Source organism: Camellia sinensis, chromosome 7 (assembly GCF_055761805.1).
Source record: "Camellia sinensis isolate YWXY chromosome 7, ASM5576180v1, whole genome shotgun sequence".
Taxonomy (NCBI): Eukaryota; Viridiplantae; Streptophyta; class Magnoliopsida; order Ericales; family Theaceae; genus Camellia; species Camellia sinensis.
The window spans coordinates 7,030,744-7,054,579 of NC_138967.1; the positions used below are offsets into that span (position 1 = coordinate 7,030,744).

Here is a 23,836-nt window from a genome sequence, read left to right on the forward strand (position 1 = left end):
TAATAAAAATGGATCAAGTCCACAAAAAGGGTCATGGACTATAAAGAGCAATTGACCCATAAAAAAATTAAGTCCATAAAATAAAATAAAAGAAAGTCAAAGGGGCCGAAAGTGATGAAGGCCAAGAGGTAATACAATCTATGATCTAAGGAAGGCCTAAATAAAAGTGCCAAGTTGTCGTGATTTGCACAGTTAAAAAAAAATTCACTTGTACAAATCACGAGGGGCATTTGTTGGCACATAAATTTCAACAAATTTATGTTAAAATTTCAAATACGGTCAATCAATCAATGATACGTATAGAGCCTATAATAGGAATGTTATAGGTAATCACTTCCTAAAAAGATCAATATGATCCGTTGAGGTGCATAAATAAAATGACGTCGTATCTCAAGACGTCATTCAAAATGCTCAAGTGACACATGGAGCTTACGAAAGATGGCACCTGTAGAGCCTACAGCAAGGACACCACACAGGATGAAACCCCAAAGATCAATCCGGTTAATCAGATAGCGCTATTATTCAAAATTCAAATGGCGCTATCATTCAATTTGAAATTCAAATTGAAGATGAGGCATTCCTATCACCTGATGGCCCTCTATAAATATGAGGAACATCACACAAGACGAGGGATTAGAAAATCAGAAGTGAAAAGATCAGAGAGAGAGAAAGAAATTGAGAGCTAAGGAAGTCGTTACAAGAAAGAAGAAGAGAAGCCTAGAAAACTCAAGAGCCTTCGTTAATGACGATGAATAGGTAAAGGGTTCCAAACCCAAGAATTGTATTTTGTATTCGAGGGTTCAAAACCCATAATAATTTCAATAAAATATTTATTTTTCTTAAATTGTCTTTTGTTATTTATTTTGTCCTTCATTAATCGGAGGTTTCATTTATATAAAATGTGTAATTAACGATTTGGAATACAGATCGGAAAAAGGAACCTGTTATTCAAATAATCAAAACTGTTTAGTCCAAAAACTAAACAGTGGACATTTCTAACATAAAATTTTGAAATGTGTTGAAACACTTCATGTTTCAAAATTTGTGTCTACAGTGCCCTCACTGGATAAGGTTATCAATAGTAAGTATATGACCTAACATCACCGTCCACACAAAGAAAGCAACCTTTGAAGGCAATAAAACCACAATACACATAATTTGATTCATAATTTGCCCAACTATAGAATTAAAGTGAGACTTAACTACTAATGCGAAGTTAGTGCGGAGTAACAAGAACTCAATAATTTTTTTGAGCACATTGCAATTGCTTATTAGCTTTTTAAAACGGCGTACTCCTTGTGTGGATGATTAGTTGGTGAGATGGTAGTGATATAACCTTCTCAAAAGATACTAGGCACTAAGATGGCACAGGATCACTGTAGATGAGAGCTAAGGCAACCATAGGTAAGAGAGAGGATGGCAGTGGAAAAGGCTCTCGCTATAGGAGGAAAAGGTGGTATAAGAATATCCCTTTTATGTATGTGGGAGGTCCCTACTAGTCAAGTTGTAGGTCCCTTTAAGGAAGGGAATGGCAAGGCACCATAATGAACCCTCAACTCTGGTCACCAAGCCACAGACCTCTAGTGATCCCAAGTAGGGGTTCCTAGGCCCTGCCCCCTGCCCCCTACCCAATTAATCATGGTGATGCTAGGATACTCTTTTAGAGACCAAGTATGCTAGAGATCAGGTATCGCTCAGTAGGGAGTCTAGCCAAGCCAAGCGGGCCAAGCAAACGCTATGGGGAGGTGCACTTGGCCAAAGTATGAACGCACCTTTGTCTTGGAAGGGACAAGTATAGGAGAAGGCATATTTGTTTATTTTCAAAAAAAAAAAAAAAGGTTAGAGGTATGAGTGGTATCTCATCCCCTTTTATATTAAATCATTAGCATAATTACAGGGGCACCCTAAGGCATAAATAAAGATACTGAATATACATAAGAATGAAATAGGAAATATTTATAACACATTCTAACACTCCCCCTCAAGCTAGTACGAAGACATCTCTCATGCCCAACTTGTTGAAAATGTCATGAAATGGTTTATTGCCTAATCCTTTGGTGAGAACATCAGCCAGTTGGTCCCTAGACCTCACAAATGACGTACATATAGTGCCACTAGTGAGCTTTTCCTTGATAAAATGCCTATCAATTTCTACATGCTTGGTCCTATCATCCTGAACCAGATTGTGAGCTATATTGATGGCTGCCTTATTGTCGCATTATAGCCTCATCGAATTTGTCTGATGAATCCCCAAATCCCTCAAAAATAATCTAATCCATAATAGCTCACACACACCCTAAGCCATAGCTCCGAATTCAACCTCTGCACTGGACCTCACAACAACATTTTGTTTCTTGCTTCACCAAGTAACTAGATTTCCTCCAACAAAAGTACAATAGCCAGAGGTTGACCTTCTATCAGTGACTAATCCAGCCCAATCAGCATCTGTATATGCCCCCACACTAAGATGACCATGCTTTGAGAAACAAAGACCCTTTCCCGAGGAAGACTTCAAGTACCTCAGAATCGGCATACCTGCCTCTAAGTGAATTGCACGTGGAGCATGCATAAACTAACTAACCATACTCATTGCGATAGCAATGTCAGGACACGAATGAGATAAGCAAATAAGCTTGCCCACTAGCCTCTGGTATCTCCCCCTGTCTACAAGTTCGCCTCCTTGATCCTTACTAAGCTTCAGTCCAGGCTCTAGTGGTGTATCACAGGCTTTACTTCCAAGCATTCCAATTTCTTTTAGCAAATCAAGCACATACTTTCTTTGACATATGAAGATGCCATCTTGGACCGAGCAAACTCAATACCTAGAAAGTACTTCAAGCTGCCTAAGTCTTTGATTTCAAACTTATTGGCCAAATACTCCTTTAACCGAGGAACCTTCTCAACATCATCCCCTGTGAGTACAATATCATCCACATAGACAATAAGAGAAGTCATCTTACCATGTGAGGAGTGTTTCACAAACAAAGTATGATCAGCTTGACTCTGTTTGAAACCATATCGCAACATGGCCTAAGTAAACCTCTCAAACCCTAGCCCTAGGAGACTGTTTAAGTCCATAAAGTGACTTGTGTAGTCAGCACACTTTTCCTTTGGTTTTAACATCCTCAAAGCTTGGGGGAATGTCCATGTATACTTCTTCTTCCAAATCTCCATTGAGGAAAGCATTCTTCATATCAAATTGATGGAGAGGCCAATTGAGATTGGAGGCGAGGGAGAGAAGGACTCTGACAGAGCTCATCTTAGCAACAGGTACAAATGTCTCCTAGCAGTCACTCCATAAGTCTGCATAAAGTACTTGGCCACCAATCTTGCCTTGTAACGTTCAATTGACCCATCGGCTTTGTGCTTCACAGTGTTTACCCACTTACATCCAACAGGTCATTTGCCCTTCAGTAACTCAGCCAATTCCCAAGTGCCATTTTTAGCAAGTGCTGTCATCTCCTCCATCATGGCATGCTTCCACTCAGGAATAGAAAGAGCATCCTAAAAATTAGAAGGAAGACTCACAGAAGAAACTTTAGACATGAAAGCTTTATAGGAAGAAGACAAATTAGTGTATGAGAGAAGATGAGTACAAAACCTAACCCCCTTCCTTTTAGCAATGGGAACATCTAGATCAAAAAGAATAGAATTACCTGGAGTTTCATCAATTGAAGAGGATTCTGGACACTCATCAGAAGGAGAAGATAGTAGGGAGAATTTGAATTGGTCTCTTGTACCTAAGTAACTTGTTTTCTATCCTTGTCCCTAACATAAACTTTGCCATCTTTCACTATATATTCAGATTCAGAGTCAACAGTCTCAATAGCTGGGTCACCCCTAACATTCTCAACCTACTCAATCACTGATGATAGTGATACAGGTAGTGATACAGGAATCACTTCACACCAAGGCTTCCCGTGAAGGGATGATTGGGAAACCGATAAGGACAGGAAGTAGGATTGTGACTCAAAGAAAAACATATCCATAGAGACAAACCATTTCCGAGAGGGTGGATGATAACACTTGTAGTCCTTTTGTGTGGCGGAGTAACCTAGGAAGACACACCGAAGAGACCTAGGATCCAACTTACCACAGGTAGGAGAATGGTTATGAACAAAACACACACACCCAAAGGTTTTGGGAGGAATGGAGAAACCAAAAGATGTGGACCCTAACAAAACTTGAAGAGGAGTTTGTTTGTGGAGAACTTGGGTAGTCAGACGATTGATGAGGAAGGCTATAGTGAGAACAACGTCCCCCCATTATGATCGAGAAATACACATTTCAAAGGACAGACAGTGCGCAATATCAAGAAGATGATGGTTTTGTTAGCATATTATATTAGCCGAAAGTTTCACTAAGGTCTGTCTGTAATCATTTTGTGCCCTCAGGGATTATCTTGTAATTGACTTTCTTGTAAACCCTAATCTTCATTTATAAATAGGGGGTGATATTCTATCATACCTTTAAGCTGGTTACTCAAGCTTCATGGTATCAGAGCAGAACCTCTAGGGTTTCAGACCATTCACCTCATCATCCTTGAAGTGTAGTCGTTTTTTCACCTTTTTCACAAGCTTAGAGTCGGACCTACACCTAGTGTCTCCTTGTCTTGCTCCCCTTACATATTCTAGAGTGCTTTGATAGTACATTGGTGGTACTGGCGAATATTTTGGAGAAAAGGCTTCTGTTGTGTACGCCGGAGAAGCTGGTGTATACTCTGGTGAGGTTGGTGTGTATTCTGGAGAAGTTGGTGTATACTCTGGTGAGTCTGGTATGCAGATAGGAGATGTAATGCAATCTCCTTCCCTAACTTTTGAACCAACTTCACCCTCATTTTCTTCGTCATCACTCAAAACAATGATGGTTAGGCAAGGGGCCAAAGTAAACTTTTCCTCCCTTCTTTTATCAAAGTATGTCTGCAACTCGACAGATTGGAATTTTGAAGGTAGAAATTCCTCCAATGTGACTGGGACAAGAGGACCTTGCTCTAACTGCTCATCAGGAACCAATTTCTCCCCTTTTTCCTTCTTTGGGTTCTTCTTTCCTTTTCTCTTACTTACTTTGGCTTTCTTCAGTTTCTTGGAAACTTTTGGTTTTTGCTTTTTGGAAACTTTTGGCCCTTGTGTTGTTGAATCAACCACACTTCTAGCTTTCACTGTGGCATTTTGTTTTTTCTTCATGCTTTTTGACTGATAAACAACCCATTCACCTTCATTATCATTGTCGATAGTGATTGGGTTAGCAGATGCTTTCTCTTGAGAAGGGAGCTCGATAATCTTAGAGTCCAAAAGTTCTTAAATTTTATCTTTCAAAACAAAGCACTCTTTTATCGGATGGCTAATCAAACGATGGTAGGGGCAATACTTTGGATCTATGTTGCACGGACACGGACACGCGACACGACACGGACACGCAAAAACGTAAATTTTAAAAAAATAGGGGACACGACACGCTAGGGACACGTTTAATATACATAATTAATTTTATTTATATATTATATGTAAAATTAAAAAATATATACTATTTGTATTTATTTTTATTTATTTATTTAATTTATTATATGTAAAATTAAAAAATATATACTAATTTTATTTGTTATATGTAAAATTAAAAAATAAATATATTATTTATATTTATTTATATTATTTAAGACCAAAAAAAGGTTAGGGGTTATATTATTTATTTATTTATATTATTTATTATTAGTATATAAATATATATATATATATATTATTAGTATATAAATATATATATATATATTGTTAGTATATAACGTGTATAATAGCTATCGATGGTTTAGCGAGAGAGAGCGAGAGAGCACAGAGAGGTTCGAACGATGCGCAGAGAGGGAGACGAGGTCGATGGTCGATCGATGGTCAAACGAGGGTCAAACGAGGGCGATCGATGGTCGATTGAGGCGCAGAGAGGGAGACGAGGAAGACGAGGAAGACGAACAGGTTAGGGTTTCTTCTCTGTCCTCAATCTGTCTCTCTCTTCCCTCGACCTATCTCCCTCTCTCTCTCTTCCCTCGATCTGTCTTTGTCTCTGGCTCTCTCTCTTTCTCCTCTCCAACAGTTCTAGGGCTTCTTCGATCCACCCACCTGCGTGTCTGAATCGTGTCCTCGCGTGTCCAACCTCGTGTCCAACTCTGAAAAATTCTGAAAAAAGGGGGACACGCAGGGGAGAGTGTCGGACACGTGTCAACAGCGTGTCGTACGCGTGTCCGTGTCCGACACGTGTCCGACACTAATACGCAAGCCTCAGGGACGTGTCCGTGCTTCATAGCTTTGGATCATTGGTCTTTCCTACCTCATGTGGTCTTTTCACCTCAGGGAGAGCAATCAACTTTTGCTCCAACAGATCTTCAAATAGGTCTTTGACCAAATCATCCATGAAAGAATATTTCTTCTCCAACCTCTTTCATAGTCACCTTTTTAAATTCCTTGGGCTTTTTAGCCCCTACTACAACGGGACCCTTCTTTCTGGTTTCGATTGTAGCTGCAGTCAAGGACTCAACCCTTTCAACGGCCCTAGGCCTCCTTCCTTTAGCTAGATGCAGCTCCATATCATGAGCTTTAGTGCATAGATCATTGAATCCTTCAAAAGTTTGAGCCATAAGAGCCATAGAGAGCTCATGTCGGAAGTTGTTAAGGCACATCCGAATTAACTCTAATTGTGTAAACTTTTGAGGACAAGCAATTGTCAAAGCACGCCATCTTGCGATGAAATCTGTAACAGACTCATTGTCACGTTGCTTGGTCTCAGTCAGTTCTGGTACTCCAACTCGCCTTTGTGTGCTGCAAAACTGTTTAAGGAACTCCTTCACCATGGAATCCCAATTTAGGATTGATCCCTCAGGAAGGTTAGCATACCAAGTAAACGCAAAACTTTCAAGTGATTGAACAAATAGCTGCAAACACAGGGCCTCATTATGGGCTATTGGCCCGCACCTTGAAAGAAAATGAGCCACATGTTGTCTTGGATCTCCTGTTCCATCAAACATTTTGAAATCTTGTTAGGAAAAACCAGAAGGGAATGGAACAGCATCTACCCATGCTAGGTAAGGTTTTGTAATTATTCAAAAGTTCTCATCATCTTTTTCTTTGACTTTCTTTACTTGCCTCGTTAGATCAGAGTAACAAGGACCATTGCCCCCTGGGGCTAGTGTGTTTTGTATGCCTACGGATGTCCCCACAACAGGTTGTGTCATTTGTTTGGGTGCACTTCCTGGTCCTGTCATTTGGGCCTGCAACTATTGCATTTGCTCCAACATAGCAGCCATTTCCCGCTCTCTTCTCTCGAGTTGTTCTTGTAGGGCCACCACTTTTTCCTTAAGACCTTGGTCTTGTTGGACCTGCGAATTTTCACCTTTTTTCTCAACCTCAGTTATCATAACTGCGACTTTGTTGATATCTTTCAATTCATTGTTTCTAATATTCGTTGAAACAAACGAGATAGAATCATCTTGTTCGTATAAAGGATTATCAACCCCCACAACATTACTCATATTTGAAGCATCTGACTGCGATGTTTTGCTTTGAGCCTGGCGGGTTATGGACCTGGTTACAGGCCCTTTTCTTATTCCCTCCATAGATAGTTCAACCAAAGTAGAAATATTTCCCAAGGGCTGCTTACCCTCCTCCACTTTGGATTTTCCAACAAAGACAGGACTTTCAATTTGTTTTTGGGGTTCATCTTTCGAGAGAGCCCTTTCAATAGCTCCTATAACATTTGTTGCCACTGTTCTTAGTTCCAGTTTCTTTAAGGCCTTATTTCTTCTTCGCCTTTGTCTTTTCGAAACTGGACCGGATGACATATCAAGTCGAGCCCTTAGGGGCATAGAAGGAACCGTTTGCGTTTTTGCAAATTCCTCATGAATTTTCAAAACAGTCCCTACATTTTTAGAGTGGACCAATTGATGTTGATTCAAATCCCGTTGGGCCAACAGGTGTTCCTTATTCGAACCTTGTCGAGCCAACGGGTGTTCCTTGTTCTGTCGGACCAACGGGTGTTCCTTATTCTGTCAAGCCAACGGTGTTCCTTATTCGAACTCTGTCGAGCCAACGAGTGTTCCTTTGGCTCCTAAGAATTGACTGAGATTTGGTTTGACCGATTTTGTGCTCTGAACAGAACTATCAGTTCGTAGGCTGAAACTGTTTTTTCAACAACAGGGGCCTTTTTTCCATCAACAGGAGTTTAGGTCATCACCCTCCTCCCAATGGCCCTAATGATGGCCATGTTTTTCAGCAAAGACTTTCTTCTGGGCAGACTCTACTATTTTAATGGAGTCTTCTACCTTTTTGAGTAGTTGGGCCACAACATTTTTTGTTGCCCCCGTTGAAGCTGCAACAAAAGTCGTAATTGCAAACTGATTAGTCTCCTTTGCCTGAATTAGAAAGCTCTTTGTTCGGGCTGTGGCCCTCACGGTTGCGTACTGCTTTGACGCTTTCACATAATCTTCGGTAATCTTTCTCAAACTTTCAACTTTCTGAAGAAGTGTGACTTTCTTCGTCACACCAGTTACCTTCGGGACAGCCAAGAACTTTTACTCCAAAGCCCCTTGGGTGATAGGGGAAAGAAGTGCATCTTTCCAGGATTTCGCTGGTTCTACCTTTGGGACAGCCAAGAGCATTTGCTCCAGAGCCCCTTGGGTGATGGGTGCTGTCTCTACCCTTGGTGATTTCAGAACCACTGGAGTGTAGGTTTGTCGCTTGACAGTTGCTTCAGCATTCCTATAACAAAAGAATATGTCAGTAAGTTTCAACTATATATATATTTTTTTGTTCTTCAAAAGATGGGAGGAGAAATAAGTCCCACTGGGCGTGCCAGAATTTGTAGACACAAATTTTAAAACATAAAGTGTTTCAACACATTTCAAAATTTTATGTTATAAATGTCCACTGTTTAGTTTTTTGACTAAACAGTGTTGATTATTTGAATAGCAGGTTCTTATTTCCGATCTGTATTTCAGATCATTAATTACACATTTTATATAAATGAAACCTCCGATTAATGAAGAACAAAATAAACAACAAAAGACAATTTTAAAAAAAAGAAATATTTTATTGAGATTGTTATGGGTTTTGAACCCTCGAATATAAAATACAGTTTGGGTTTGGAACCCTTTACCTATTCATCGCCATTAGCGTAGGCTCTTGAGTTCTCTAGGCTTCTGTTATAATTTATGTATGTATTACTGATTAATTGATTGATATATTGATTGATGTATTACAAGATTGATTAATTACAATTCCTATACAATCTATATATAGAAGAAAATGTGGTAGTAGGTGTAGTGGAGGTGATAATGGGTTAGGTGAAGTGGAGTGTGTGGTGAAGTGGAGGTAGGTGAAGTGGAGTGTGTAGTGGAGTAGGTGAAGGTAAAGATGGGAAATTCTAACAGCCCCCCGCAAACTCAAGGAGGAGAGAAACTAACCAACTTGAGTTTGGAGAGAGTAACAAAACAAGAAAATACATAAAAATAAAAAAGGATAGGAGACACTGTATGGTCGTGTCAGACCGTTGGTGAAGACACTGTATGGGGTGTCATAACGTTGTAGAGGACACTGTATGGTGGTGTCAGACCGATGTAGAAGACAGTTTATGGGGTCATGTCGGACCGTTGTAGAAGACAGTTTATGGGGTCATGTCGGACCGTTGTAGAAGACAGTTTATGGGGTCATGTCGGACCGTTGTAGAAGACAATGTTGTGACAGTTTACGGAGTCTTGCTGGACCCTTGTAGAAACTAACCGGAATCAATGTCGGGACAGTTTACAGAGTCTTGTCGGACCCTTGTAGAAACTAACCGGAATCTATGTCGGGACAGTTTACAGAGTCTTGTCGGACCCATAAAGGAGCTAACCGGAATCAATGTCGGGACAGTTTACAGAGTCTTGTCGGACCCATAAAGAAGCTAACCGGAATCAATGTCGGGACAGTTTACAGAGTCTTGTCGGACCCATAAAAAGTAGCACCCTCAAAAGGTGTGCCCAATTCATCAAAAAATGTGCCATCAAAAGGCGTGCCCAATTCATCAAAAGGTGTGCCGGACATGATGGCGAGGCACGTGGGCGCCTTGGCTTGCGTGCCCGTTTGTCGGCGTCAAAAGGCGCGCGATGCGCGTGGCTGCCTCGGCTATAAGACAGAGGCTGAGGCTGAGGCAGAGAAAACGGAGGCTGAGGCTGAGGCAGAGAAAAGCTGCGAGAGATATTCTGAGAGAGAGTGCTGAGAGAGATTCGGTAACACTCTGTTGCGAGAGATAGTCTGTAATACTCTTGTGCCCAGAAAATGGCCTCGTCTTCCCGGAGTCTGCTCACTCTCTTTCCCGACCTCAACGAGTCAACAGGAGAGAGAACTGGTGCGGGGGCACTGGAACCTCAACCAAGTACCGCGGGGTATACTCCGTTGAACTTTCCGATGCGGTCTGTGGAGCAAAGAATGGCAGGGCTGTCGGATGTGGAGGCCAATCAGCATACTTTGAAGGCATGTGTGGAAAGCATGACGGCGGTCACAAATTTGTCGAACCGGCTGCATAGTAGGACAAATGAGGTGCAGCATTTAAACTCCCAGCTGGCTCTGCTCCAACGCATGTATAAGGATGCGCGAGCAGAGATTAGCGTGCTAAGGGCAGAAAACAAGGAGCTGAAGCGGAAGGCCACCGTAATGTTCCGATTTGGAGGTCCTCCATATGCTGCAGTGGAGGAGTATGGGGGAGTGAACGTGCTCAGTGGACAAGGAAACACGGAGACCGGACTGGCACGGGACACCCAAGATAAAAGTAAGAAGAAGAGACCTGCAGTAGAATAGAGAAGGGAAAAGAAAAATTCCACTGTGGGTGTGGATGTTTTGTTTGTATTTTTGTTTGTTTGTTTGTTTTTTTTTTTTTTTTTTTTTTTTTTGTTTTTTTTTTTGTGTGTAAAATGATGATCGGAGTGAGGCCCGATATGAATAAAATGAGTTTGCAGTTCGTCTGCTTCTTTTGTTTTTTTTTTTTTTTTTTTTTTTTTTTTTGTTAAAGAAATAAAGAAAAATAAATAAAAATAATAAATTGGGAATCAAAAACGGAGGAGAGAGGGGACAAGGCACATGGGTATCTTGGTGTAAAGGAAATAAGAGAACAAATAAAGAAAGTGAGTGGTGTGGGTCTTTAGAGAGAGATAAACCGTGAGTGGTGTGTGTATGGGTGTCTTGGTGTAAACGAAATAAAAATAAATAAAAAAAAAAGAAAGAGGAAATGAGTTCAAAAAAGGGGCACGGGAGTGGGAAATATGAGTGGAGTGAGTTGGATATAATAAAAAAAAAAGAAAAAGTTAGACCACGTGGGTCATGTCGTTAATGTGAGATAGTGATGCACTATCTTTCGCAGAGGATGTTGCCAAAACCCTATTCTTCCAGCCAAGATAAAGAACCCCGTCCCTCTCTGCAAATCTGAAATTCTCGCTGTAGTCCTTCAAGACTCGGCTAATTTCAAGACTCGGCTAGCGGCGACGAAGGTGGAGAAGGCGGCGAAGATGCCGGCGGCGGAGAAGTCGGAGTCCCCAAAGGCGTAACTGAAGAAGTTGCGGTGCTACTGATCTGATTAGCAACACTTCCAACCCCACCGTCTTGAGTAGAGCTGCAAGAGATGGATCCAGCATTCTGCCCGTTAAATATACAGCTGCTGGGTGTTTGCTCCAAAAAATCCAATCCCTTTACCCGTTTTTCGGAAAGATTGATAGGAGTCGGAGGTTGATCAGGTTGCTTCTCCAACTTAAGTTTCTCTATGGATGTGTTAGGTAGCCAAGAATGGAACTTTGAAGGTTCCGAATCTCCATCGCAAGATAGATCTGTAAATTTTCCAGAACCTTCTCGAAGTTCTGGTGGAGTTTCAAGTAAGGTTCCACAGGCTTTGAGAAATCTGCCCTCATCCTTGAGCTCCCTGTTGTTGTTGCCATGCTCTGGAGTCCTCAAGGTAGGATTTTTCTCATCCTGACATGGCAATCCTTCTTTATCATCGGCAAGTAGTAAGGATGACAGAGGATTCCGAGATACAACAGGTTTTCTGAGATTCGAAGGGAGTGGTTCTGTTCGTTCACACCCACGATCCATCGACACCATTATCTTTGGGGAAAGCTGTTTTATGAATCGAAGGAGGGAAGGAAGCACAGGAAGGCGATTCGAACAAGCCCAGAGAGGAAGGTGAATCTGGACCGTTGATTCACGGGTTGGGTGATGAATCAGTTTGTTGAGGAAGGAGAAAGAGAATTAGAAAATTTGGGTTTGTCCGGCGGACGGCGAAGGCGAGTCTGCCGCCCGCCGGTGAAGCGGAATCACAAAGTTCTTAACCTTGCTCTGATACCATGTTATAATTTATGTATGTATTACTGATTAATTGATTGATATATTGATTGATGTATTACAAGATTGATTAATTACAATTCCTATACAATCTATATATAGAAGAAAATGTGGTAGTAGGTGTAGTGGAGGTGATAGTGGGTTAGGTGAAGTGGAGTGTGTGGTGAAGTGGAGGTAGGTGAAGTGGAGTGTGTAGTGGAGTAGGTGAAGGTAAAGATGGGAAATTCTAACAGCTTCTCTTCTTCTTTCTTGTAGCGATTTGTTTAGCTCTCAATTTCTTTCTCTCTCTCTCTCTGATCTTTTCACTTCTGATTCCCTTTTCCCATCTTGTATGATGGTCCTCATATTTATGGAGGGCCATCAGGTGATAGGAATGCTTCATCTTCAATTTGAATTTCAAATTGAATGATAGCGCCATTTGAATTTTGAATAATAGCGCTCTCTGATTAATCGTATATCTAATTAACCGGTTTGATCTTTGGGGTTTCATCCTGTGTGGTGTCCTTGTTGTAGGCTCTGCAGGGGTTATCTTTCGTAGGCTCCACGTGTCATTTGAGTATCTTGAATAATGTTGTTGAAATACAACGTCGTTTTATTTATGTACTTCAACGGATCATGTTGATCTTTTTTTTCAAGAAGTGATTACCTACAACCTTCCTATCATAGGCTTTATACATCTCATAAATTTAGTTGAAATTTATGTGCCAACAGACCCCATACATCAGAATGAATCAATGAAAAAAGAACTAAACTTTTATTAATAGAAGGAGCAAAAGAAGCTCTATGTTGTTTTCCAAGTTGACACGACTCACAGTGAAACTCATAAACATTTTTTTTCAAAAAAACTGAAAGAAAAAGGTGCTTGAGTAACAAAAAAGATGGATGCCTAAGACGGCGATGCCACAGCCATAGGTCGTCCTTGGTAGAGGGTAACTAAATAGATGAATGAGCTAGGTTGTCTGCTTGATCTAGGATATAGAGACCATTCTCATGTCTACCACTGTCAATCATCTTCCTTGTGATAAGGTCCCTGAAATAGACAATGATCAGGAAAAAGGTCACACTACAATTTAAGTCCCGAGTAAGACGACTCAAAGATAAAAGATTAACACTAAAATTGGGAACATGTAGTACAAAAGACAAAGGAAGGGAAGCAGTGGCATGAATTAAACCTTTCCCAGATGTAGAAAAAATGGTACCATCAGCAATTCGAACTTTATCATGTCCTGAAGAAAGGGTATATGCTGAGAACAAATCAGAAGACCCAGGCATATGGTCTGAAGCACCAAAATCAATAATCCGAGGCAATGTTTGATGAGATAGGAATGCACATGTAGAATAAGGTAAGTTACTTGAATGGGCAAAGTTACCTGAAGATGAACTAGATGCCCGACGGTCTAGCAAGTTGAGAAGAGCAACCTCCAACTCAGAAGTAGAGAAACCAAAGATATCAACAGAACAAACAACCGAAGATGGGGACTGTGGCTTAATTGTATTAGAATGATGGGTGCAGGCATTGGGCCCTCGGCCTCTAGACTGACCGGAACGACCCCCGCGAGAACCAGAACGATCTCCATGACCCCCAGATGGCGGCCCATGCAACTTCCGACAAGTCTCACGGGTGTGGCGAGGGCAACGACAATAGTCACAAAAGAGGGTATCCTTCTCAGAAGGAGGACAAGAACCACGATCCCCATCTCTAGAGGGTGCAGAAACTAGGGCAGATCGATCAGAAAAGGCAGACGGAAGCATAGCAGAACAATAACTCTTCTCATTCTGCACATGAGCAAACGCTTCTTGGAGAGAAAGAAACACATCCATACCAAGCACACGACTCCAAACAGGATCAAACTCCACATTCAGACCTTCCAAAAACTTGAAAACCTGTACTTGTTCAACAAATTTCAAGTAACCAACAGAATCAGTAGGACCGACAGGCTTGTAATCCTGAAGATGATCAAGTCTCTTCCACCCATTGCTAAGAAAAGTAAAATATTGGAGGATAGTCATCTCACCCTGGACGGACCAGTCAATGGAGCGTCGCAACTCAAAAGTCGGTGAAAAATTGCCTTTGCAAGAATACGAAGTGGCCACAGCCTCTCAAATATCCTGTACTGTGTCTATAGACAAGTATCCACCACCAATGTCCGAAACCACGGAATGTATCAACCAGCCCTTGATAAAAGAATTGGTAATCTCCCACTAATCATAACCCGGATCTATGGTACTGGGTGGCTAAACACACCCATCAACATATCCAATCTTCCATTTGTTCTTCAAAAAAATAGTCAAACTCTGCGACCATGATAGATAATTATGACCATTAAAGAGAGAGGTGGTGATTTTCCAGCTAGGGTGGAGAGAATCAAGCATAGTAGGAGGCAAAACAGAACTCACGCCTTGAGGAGCAGGTTGCGAAGTAGTAGACTCACTAGTCAATTCTGTCATGAATACTCTACTAAGGAACCCTCACAAACAAACACTTGTCTAATTACAAACCCAGAAGAAAGGAGAACACAACAACCAAAACAAAAAAGAATTTAAGAATACTTTATTTTTATTTTTATTTTTTATTTTTTTTGAGAAGACAAAAAATCAGAGATACAGAAAATAAAAATAAAAATAAAAATAAAAATAAAAAAATACATGTAGAGAGAGACTAAGTACCAATGGTCACAGATTAAGTATTTCACAGCAACCCAGACCCACGAAAGAGAGACCTAACTGAACCAAGGCTCCTTAGAGGCTATCGGCAGCTTGTGAAGAGAGGAAATACACCCTCGACCGGACCTGCAAACCTGCCGACAAACCTAGGCTGGGAAAAGGAGGCTTAGACGAGCCCTAGGGTGCTGTCGAATCCCTAGGAGGCTGCGGCTAGGACTACCGACAGCCTAGCCAACTACGGCTAGTGGCGTTAGAACCCTAGGTGGCTGCAACTGGTGGCTGTCGGAACCATAAGGGGCTGCGGCTGGTGTGGTGGTGCTGTGGTTTCTAGGATTTTAGAGTGGCACTGATACCATGTTTATTTTGAGAAGAGAAAAGTTAGAAGTATGAGTGATTCTATATTAAATCATTAGCATTATTACACGAGCACCCCAAGGCATAAATAAAGATACTGAATATAAATAAGAATGAAATAGGAAATATTTATAACACATTCTAACAATATTTAGGTGATTGGAGGTACCGAGTGCCAACCACAAATGGAAAGGAAGATGCACTCAATATGTACTTCGAGAAATCTTGAAACTTGTTCTTGAGTGCCTACGCTCACGGTTAGAGCACCGCTTGTGTGCTATCCTCAACTGGCATATCTCAACCTTGGAGCGGAATTTGAGGAGACATGAGTGGCCCACGTGTCACCTGTGGTGCCAAATCTAAGAAGCACAAACATTGACATAGACACGTGACATGGCAATTTTGAAAAAAATAGGATACAGTCACTATAGAGATATGGGGAAAAAAAAAGTGACATTTTTATTTGCTATGTTTACGAATATGGATATATGGCATAAAGACATAAGAGGCATCAATATATATGTTGGTGTATATTTATTTATTTTTTCACTTTGTTTCATATATTTTGTTTTGACCCCAAATCATGTATATGTCGGTCTCCCATATGTCTCTGACACGGATACGGAACCCATTTTGAAGTGTCTGTACTTCATAGCATTTCTTTGAAAATGACATAGTAGGGATGGACACATGTATGTACGCCTTGGATCCTTATGACATTTATTAACATCTGAATGACTAATGAGCAAGATGGATTATGCTCAAGAACAAGAACCAGCTAGATTAATGTGCTTGATGGAACACACTGGGACAAAGCAAAAGAGACCATATTCAAGCTCAAGCTTGATCCAGGTTTAAACAATCCAAGCTTAAATAAACAAATATTCAACTGGGTTCAGCTTGTTTTCACCCTTAGTTTTGAATGTTCACTTGCAAATAAAGGCAAATTAACACACTACAAAACAAAGTTTTTAAATCATCAGCATAAAATGCATTCCATGGTAAAGCATGCTGCATCAGAATATTCAATCCACAACCAAAGGGGAACAATAGCATCGCAAAAGAAAGTCTAATTAATAATTATTTTGGCATTCCCGCTAACATCTGCTGAAACTTATTCTACTGATCAAACTGAATAAAACCTGTTGAAACCGTGTTTGACAGAGCACGTAGAGAATACAAATGGAAATATCAAAATAGTTTCCAATGGTACCTCATAGAAGCCATCGTTGAGGTAAATGCCCGTCATCCACACTTATTGCATTGGTGATAACTCTTCTGTAGAAAGGAGAAAAACAATTAGAGCAATCAGAACCCTTCACAAATAAAAGTTTCTCTTTGGCCTCATTTGCAGCCATGTTAAGGAAACATAGCTCATAACAAATACTTGTAAAAAAATATAAAAATATAAAAAACTTTTCTATTTGGTGAAAACTTTATTGACTTGAAAACAAGCCACAATTGCGAACAAATAATCTGAATTTTTCATATCACGATTTTCCTTAAGAAGCGAAAATGCTATTTGATTAAGCACAGTCTGATTGGGATTTCATGAACACTAATCCCTTTTTTTTTGAATCCCAAAAAAAAAATAAAAAAAATTACTTTTGAAACGCAATCCATACAATTACGAAACAAATAATTTTGGATTTCAAAACCAAAAATTAATCAATTAAGCCATGATACCAATCTATCAGATGATTTCAATGTGGAATCCAAATTATTCGATTCGAATTTGATTCAATTGCTAATGAAACACAATGATTTGATTACTTCTAGGTCTGCAGCAACAATTTATGAGACAATTTCATGAACAGTAGACCGTACATTCACGTAATTCACAAAACATGCCAAATAGCTCTGTTAAACCCTAAAGTTCCAGCAATCAAGAGTAATTCAACAAAAATAATCTAGTGAAGAAAGCAATATACAGGTATGTGTGTGCATATATACATACATACATAGAGAGAGAGAGAGAGAGAGAGAGAGAGAGAGAGAGAGCTCACTTCTTCCTCTTCTTGCAGAGAAAAAGAGTCGTGATTGTGTTTCCCGCGTTTTGGAGTACTGGGTTTTTCAACGGGGGTGAGAGATTTGGCCCGTTTGGATTTTCAGAATTTATTTCAGAAAAAAATATTAAAAATTAAATTAATTTAGTGAGAATTTTTTTAAAAAAATAATTATATTTTTATATAGTTTTATTTTGGAGGTTTTTTTTTAAGTCCTGATATTAAAATTTTATAGTATAAAGGACATTTAGTATTTTCATAATGTCTAAGATCTCTCAATATTGATTTAGAAATATTTCAATCTAGAAAAATTATCTCTAGAGAAATTATGGACATTCCAAAGAATTTCTCTTTTATTTGGGTTCAAACCAAAGAAAATTCAAATTTCTCTGAGTTTAAATTAGAAAAAATTAAATAACACAGAGAAAATTAAACAGGGTTGAGAAAATTACCTGGAGATAATTGAAATTTCTCTGAGTTCAAACTAGAAAAATTCAGAGATAATTAAATAATATAGAGAAAATTAAACAGAGCAGAGAAAATTCGTGACATCTAAATTTTTAATTTAATTCAATACCGTGATGACATCAATCACTCATAAGTAGACAATATATATATATATATATAATAATAAATAATGAGTAATTAATAAATAGAATTCTTTATTATATCAAAAAAAAGTGAATTAGTGGAAGCTTGTGGTTTAAAAACAATAAAAATAAAAATAAAAATAAAAATAAAAATAAAATATTTGAATAAGCGGTAAGTGATGTTATATAGTTTGTTGGTGAGATTTTTGGACGTGAACCTAGTTAATAATCATAAATAAAATAAAATAAAATAAATAAAAACACACAACTTTGCCGAAGAGTAATGACTCTTAGAATGGTAAAAAGGTCCAGGATTTAGTGGCTGGTAAAAATGACAAGGGGTTAGTGGCTCTTGGACAAATTCATGGGGCAATAATACAGGTGACATCACTTCTCCTAACCAACAGAGTAGAAACGTAGTTGAGAAAAGGAGCAATGTGGCAATCATAGAGCTTAGGACTTGCGTAGCAAGCAAGAGAATGGGCCTATAAATAGTGAAGTATCAGTGCACTAAGCTTCGAAAAAGTAAGGCCAAGAAATTATAACCCATTCGTAGTGAGGTACCAGTGAGCTTCGAGAAGCGAGAGAGTATAGCTAAGAGTTGTAGTAGAAAACTCAAAGTTAAGGATCAATCTTAAAGTGAGTTATATTATACCTTAAGTTACCATAATGTGTTTTCTATATGTCTTGAGTCACCATAATATATTTTACGAATATTTTGAGTTACCACAATTTATTTTATATATTTTATGTTTTGTAGTTATATTAATGTTTCAATTATGTGGAATATTTTTTGACCTCTATTTGCTTAAATGGAAACTTATGGATATGTTTATTTAAATTTTAGAAAGTATTTGACAAAGATCTTGTAAACAATTATTTTCTGTAAGTACCACCATGAGAGTTTCATATCTTGGGGGACTTAAATAACCATTGACCCATGTTTGGCCACTTTGTGGTTCTTTGTTTGTCATGGATCCATTGACCCATGTTCTGATTGTCACTCCAGTGACCTCTGTTCTGTTCTATCCTGTACCGTGGTTGTAGTTATTTACATAATTTTTGTATTTAGTTTCTGTCACGTAATTAATTTGTTTATTCAACTTAAATTATGTTAATGTTTTAGCTTAAATAACTATTCATCGTTATTTTGTACCCCTATACTCACAATATAATATTTATCACTCTGTTATGTGCTTATAGTTGTTACCTCTATCAGGTGACGAGATTTAGCAGGATCAATATAGGAAATAAACCACAGTGTTTTCTCTCTTTTTTTGTGCTATATGTATTTCTAATTGGACACCTAGAATAAAATAAAAGCCCAAATGACTATGTTTTTTTCTTTTTAATAAACATTTGATACATAATTATTTTATTTTAATTTATCTGCTTGTGCTGCGACTACAAAATTATTAGAATTATTTTATTTTTATCTTGTTGCGACGCTAAGCCTTTGGGTACCAGGTTTGGGTCGTGACAAAAATGGTATCAGAGCAATGGTTTTGGGCACAAAAAAAAAATAATAATAAATTTAACCTCATATTATTATTATGGTATATTTTTCCAAAACAAAAAAATTAATTAATTAATTAATTAATTAAATTGCCTAACATAAGTAAACCGTGTTATAAATATTTCTGGGTTAAGTTTTCCTGTGGTGTAAGGAACAGCAAACCTTGGAGAGGAGAGGGCATGAATATCCTAGCAGCCACATTCGCACTATGACACTTCCTCCACAGCACATTGTCCAGACCCTGACTGTGGACTTCACTGACAGTGTATCATACTTGGAGATACCGGTGCGGATTACTGGACAGGAGTTTTGGGGTTATGATCACGGTATTCCTGTCTACATAGTCCGGGTAGTATGGCAGTGCTTTGGAGTAGAGCTCAGTGGGTGGGAGTTTAAGCCCCTCATGCAAAGTGAATTCACAGGGTTATTTTGTGGGCCAGTTTTCTAGAACCAGTTCTCATGGTGGTTGTAACGACCCCATTATATATAATGATTAGAACTTAATTAATTAAGGAGATTTAGATTTTAATTGCCAATTATTCTAATTTAATCTGAGATTTATGAAAATTATAGAGACTGATTCTATTGATGATTTATTTTGGAATTAGAAATTGAAAGCCTAGATGGCTCGAGAAAGTATAATTGGTGAATGAATTATTTTAATTTGGAGTATCGGACTATATGGGAGTTTAATTAAATATTCGATTTAGATTTATAAAATTGAGATTTAATTAATTGGGTCCGAATTTGAGTTAATTAAGTTAAGAGGATTGGGAACTAAGATTATTATGAATTAAATTCATTTATGTGGTGCCTAATTTGAATATGTAATTTATTGACAAAATTTTGAGTCTGATCAGAAATTGAAGGCTTAAATGATTTAAGAAACTAAAATTGAGGATGGAAATAAGTTTAATTTAATATTTGGAGCATTTTGGAAGTCTGATTAAAAATCATATTCAGAATGGCAAAGATTAAATATAATTAATTGGGCTATAATAGAAGTCAAATTAGACTGAGTATATTATGTGAGATTCTAATTAGTTGTGATTAATTAAATTATGTACTAATCAAGTGTTAATTATAATTAGTTAAGACAAAAGTGGGGTTTAATTAAGTCAATGCATAAATTAGTAACTTAGTTAATTTTAGAATCTTCTAATCTTGTTGTATGTGAATAGTGTGGAATCAAGAAGTGGGTTTGTGTATATGTGGTGCCAATTTCAAGTGAAGAAGTGGGCTTACTCCTTCTGCCTCTTCAGAAACTGTTTTTTTTAAATACGATTTGGAGAGGGAGAGAAGAACCGAGAGAGAGAGAGAGAAGTCAAACCATTTTGCTAGAAAAAGCTTTGGAGAAATGGGTTTAAGAGATCTAAATGAAGATAAGAGAGGGAATTCAAGGAATTAGAAAGAAATTCAGCCATTGAAGGTTAAAGGTAAGGATTTCAACCTTGATTTTTGTAGAATTCTTGTATCATACTTGGAATTAAAGATGAGTTTGACTCAATTTCATGTAATTAAAAGGGTATTAGCAAGAAGATGATGGAATTAAATTAGATTCATGGTTATGAAATAAATTTAGGAATTAATTATTTTAGGTTTGATTTTGGAATATCATGCATGAATTTGAGTCAAATTTTTACATGCATGAACAAACTCTACAAGTCTCAATATTTTTACTCTAATTATACATGCATCTTAGATGTTTAAAAGATTTGAAGGATTAATTCTATGTTTGGGTATAAGAAAAGCAAGTTTTGGGAAAATATGAATTCATGAACATTTTGAACTTACTATTGAATTAAAGGAATTTTGGATATAATTGGTTTGAATTTTGATCCTAATTTCACACATGCAATTTTTTTTTTAAGAGTTTTATAACTTTAATTTCATGTTTTAGATAATCCTCTTTGCATCATGAATTAATGGAATTAGTCTCATGGATTTTGTAAGAAACCAGATTTTAAGTAAGAATTAAGTAGACTCATAGTTGTGGAAATTAATTTGGAAAATTAATTGTTTGGGTTTGATTTTGTAGTATTTTCTTGTAATACATGAGTTTTTAAGGGAATTGAGCCATTCAACTTCATATTTGGGAGAGATAAAGGAAATGTTTTAAGAAAATCAAGTTTATGGAAATTTAGAATTAATCCTAAAGTTTTGATTTTATAATTAAATTTTTAATCCATGCATGTAAGGTAATTTAAGAGTTTTATTCAACTTAGACACATTTTAGAACATCTATGATTATAAATTAAGTTTTGGTTAAAAATTTGAGTTAAGTTGAATTTCTAAGAAATTGATTTGTGTAATTCATAGTTAAGTTGATTTTTGTTAATAATAGAATTGGGTTCTATTTTTTTTATATATACATCATGAAATTTCAAGAGTTTGGAAAGTCTAATTCATGTTTTAAAATTGTGGGTTTGATATAAAAAAAATGAGTTAAATCTAAATTTGGACAATTGGAGTATGATTTGAATAAATGATTTCTTTGGGAGTGTCTACTAAATTATACAATGGTTCTCCATGATTTTGTACCAAAAACACAAGTTTTGAGGCTTTGAGTATCAACCTTGAAGCTCAAACACAGTTCTGGAAATTCCAAAATTCATGTTGTACACTCGAGCGAGGAAAGCTCCGCTCGAGCGTGAAAATTGAGCTCTCAGAAGTTTTGCAAAATTTTACTGTCTGCTCGAGCGCCACTTTGGGCGCTCGAGCGAAGACCCTATTTTCAGCATATTTTGAAAAATTGCATTTAATTCACATTTTTATTCTCATCTCTTTCCAAAGCATTCTAGACATGTTTTATGGCTCAATAAGGATTTATAAGCTATCAAACAACATTAATTAGTTGATTAAAGAATAAGTCATTAACTTAGTGACACTTGATTAAGAAGCCAATTGAGGAATTGGTTTATTCAAAAAAGAATGATTTAGTAATAAAAGGAATCTGTGAAATGAGAACCCGATTCATTTGACTAAAGAAAGAATAAGCATAATAGGCCTTCGAATTATTTAGACAGAAAACAAGAAAGTCGAGTTTGATCAAAGGAGTAATATTGTGCTTCAATATGTATATGTTATGTGTTTGTGTAGGTCACGTGCTATTGTCTGCTTGATCTGTCTGATCTGCTTCTGCTACTATCTGCGAGTAATAACTTAGTAAAGTTATGTTCATCTTTATTTATTTTCTGCATGATAAAATAAGATCTGTTTTCTGAAATGTTATATTATGTACAATGAATGATTGTCCAATTTCTGACATGTACTCTTGGCATCCTTAGCATCATGCGATATCTGTTAACTGTTACCCGGTATCGAAGGTTCCACTATGGGACTTATTATATCTGTCATCTATTACCCGTACTGGAGGCTCTATCATGGAGCTCAGCATGTATATTCTCTATTACCTGGTATCGGAGGTTCTATTATGGAACTTATTATGTCTGTCATTTGTTACCTGTACCGGAGGCTTCATCATGGGGCTCAACATGTTTATGCTCTGTTACTCGGATCCGGAGGTTCCTTTATGGAATTGGTTATTCATAACCACCACATGTTCTACATCTGTTCTGTATCTGCTCTGTTAGCGCTAATGGATGTACCACGTATGATTAAGTATGAATTATGATTTCTGTATATGATCTGAACAAAAATATGAATCTGAATCTATTGTGAATCTGAATTATGATTTATGAATCTGTACGGACTTCATTCATTAAAACCCTTTACTCTGTTATTATTCACTGAGCTCTAGCTCACTGTATTATTTATGTATGTAGGTGATCAGGCTCGTGACCAGGCTTAGAGGCATCTGTCTGGGATCTATTTTTTGTCAGCCGCCCTATGTGCCTTCCGTGGAGGTTCCGGATATGTCAAATGACTATGGCTATGTGATTTAAAGTTTAAGTTCTGTTTTCTTGTTTGGTTAAACAAGTCTTGTGTATTTTGTAAATGGGGCTAAGTCCCTTTTTGTCTAATCTGTATATATATATTATGACGTAAGGATGATAGATATATATGTACATAAAAAGATTAAAGTTTTTCTGTCTCATATAAGTCTGCACAGTTCAATGGACGTTTTATATTTGTTATTTGCTTCTGTTAGCCCCTAATATTATGTTAATTTGTCTTAGAGGCCTTCTGTAATCCCAGAATTACTGGCCGGTTACGATGCTAAACCTATAGGGGCAGGTTTGGGTCATGACAAAGGCCTAACGATCCCTTTTAGACATCTGACCAGGAGGTCCTTTTTTTTGTGACCTGACCATGATTTGTCTAATCCTTCTGTTTTTGTATTAATAGGATTAGACACTAACTCTTGACTGTATTTTAAGTACATTGTAGTAATATGTTTTCTTT

At 37.8% G+C, this 23,836-nt stretch overlaps 1 protein-coding gene and 1 long non-coding RNA gene across 11 annotated transcripts in view; one reads left to right on the top strand and one right to left on the bottom strand.

Moving 5' to 3' along the window:
* Window positions 1-17,498, bottom strand: part of LOC114323870 (uncharacterized) — a 42,053-nt gene extending 24,555 nt beyond the window's left edge. For 2 of the 10 annotated variants that reach the window (XR_014334937.1, XM_028271768.2), the window contains exon 1: window positions 15,529-15,665. Coding sequence is in view for 1 of the 10 variants with exons in the window: in XM_082877378.1 (XP_082733504.1) it covers window positions 16,573-16,586 (14 nt within the window). In the remaining 9 variants the exon portion in view is untranslated. Of the gene's footprint in view, window positions 1-15,528; window positions 15,719-16,572; window positions 16,638-17,365 lie in introns of those variants that run through there. The other 8 variants (XR_003626968.2, XR_003626978.2, XR_003627045.2 and 5 more) reach the window with 8 other exon arrangements.
* A 3,198-nt stretch (window positions 17,499-20,696) lies between these two features.
* Window positions 20,697-23,568, top strand: LOC114322462 (uncharacterized). The gene is made up of 2 exons (XR_003650739.2): window positions 20,697-20,907; window positions 23,257-23,568. It is a non-coding gene; the product is annotated as an uncharacterized LOC114322462 (long non-coding RNA).
* Window positions 23,569-23,836: the final 268 nt, after the last annotated feature.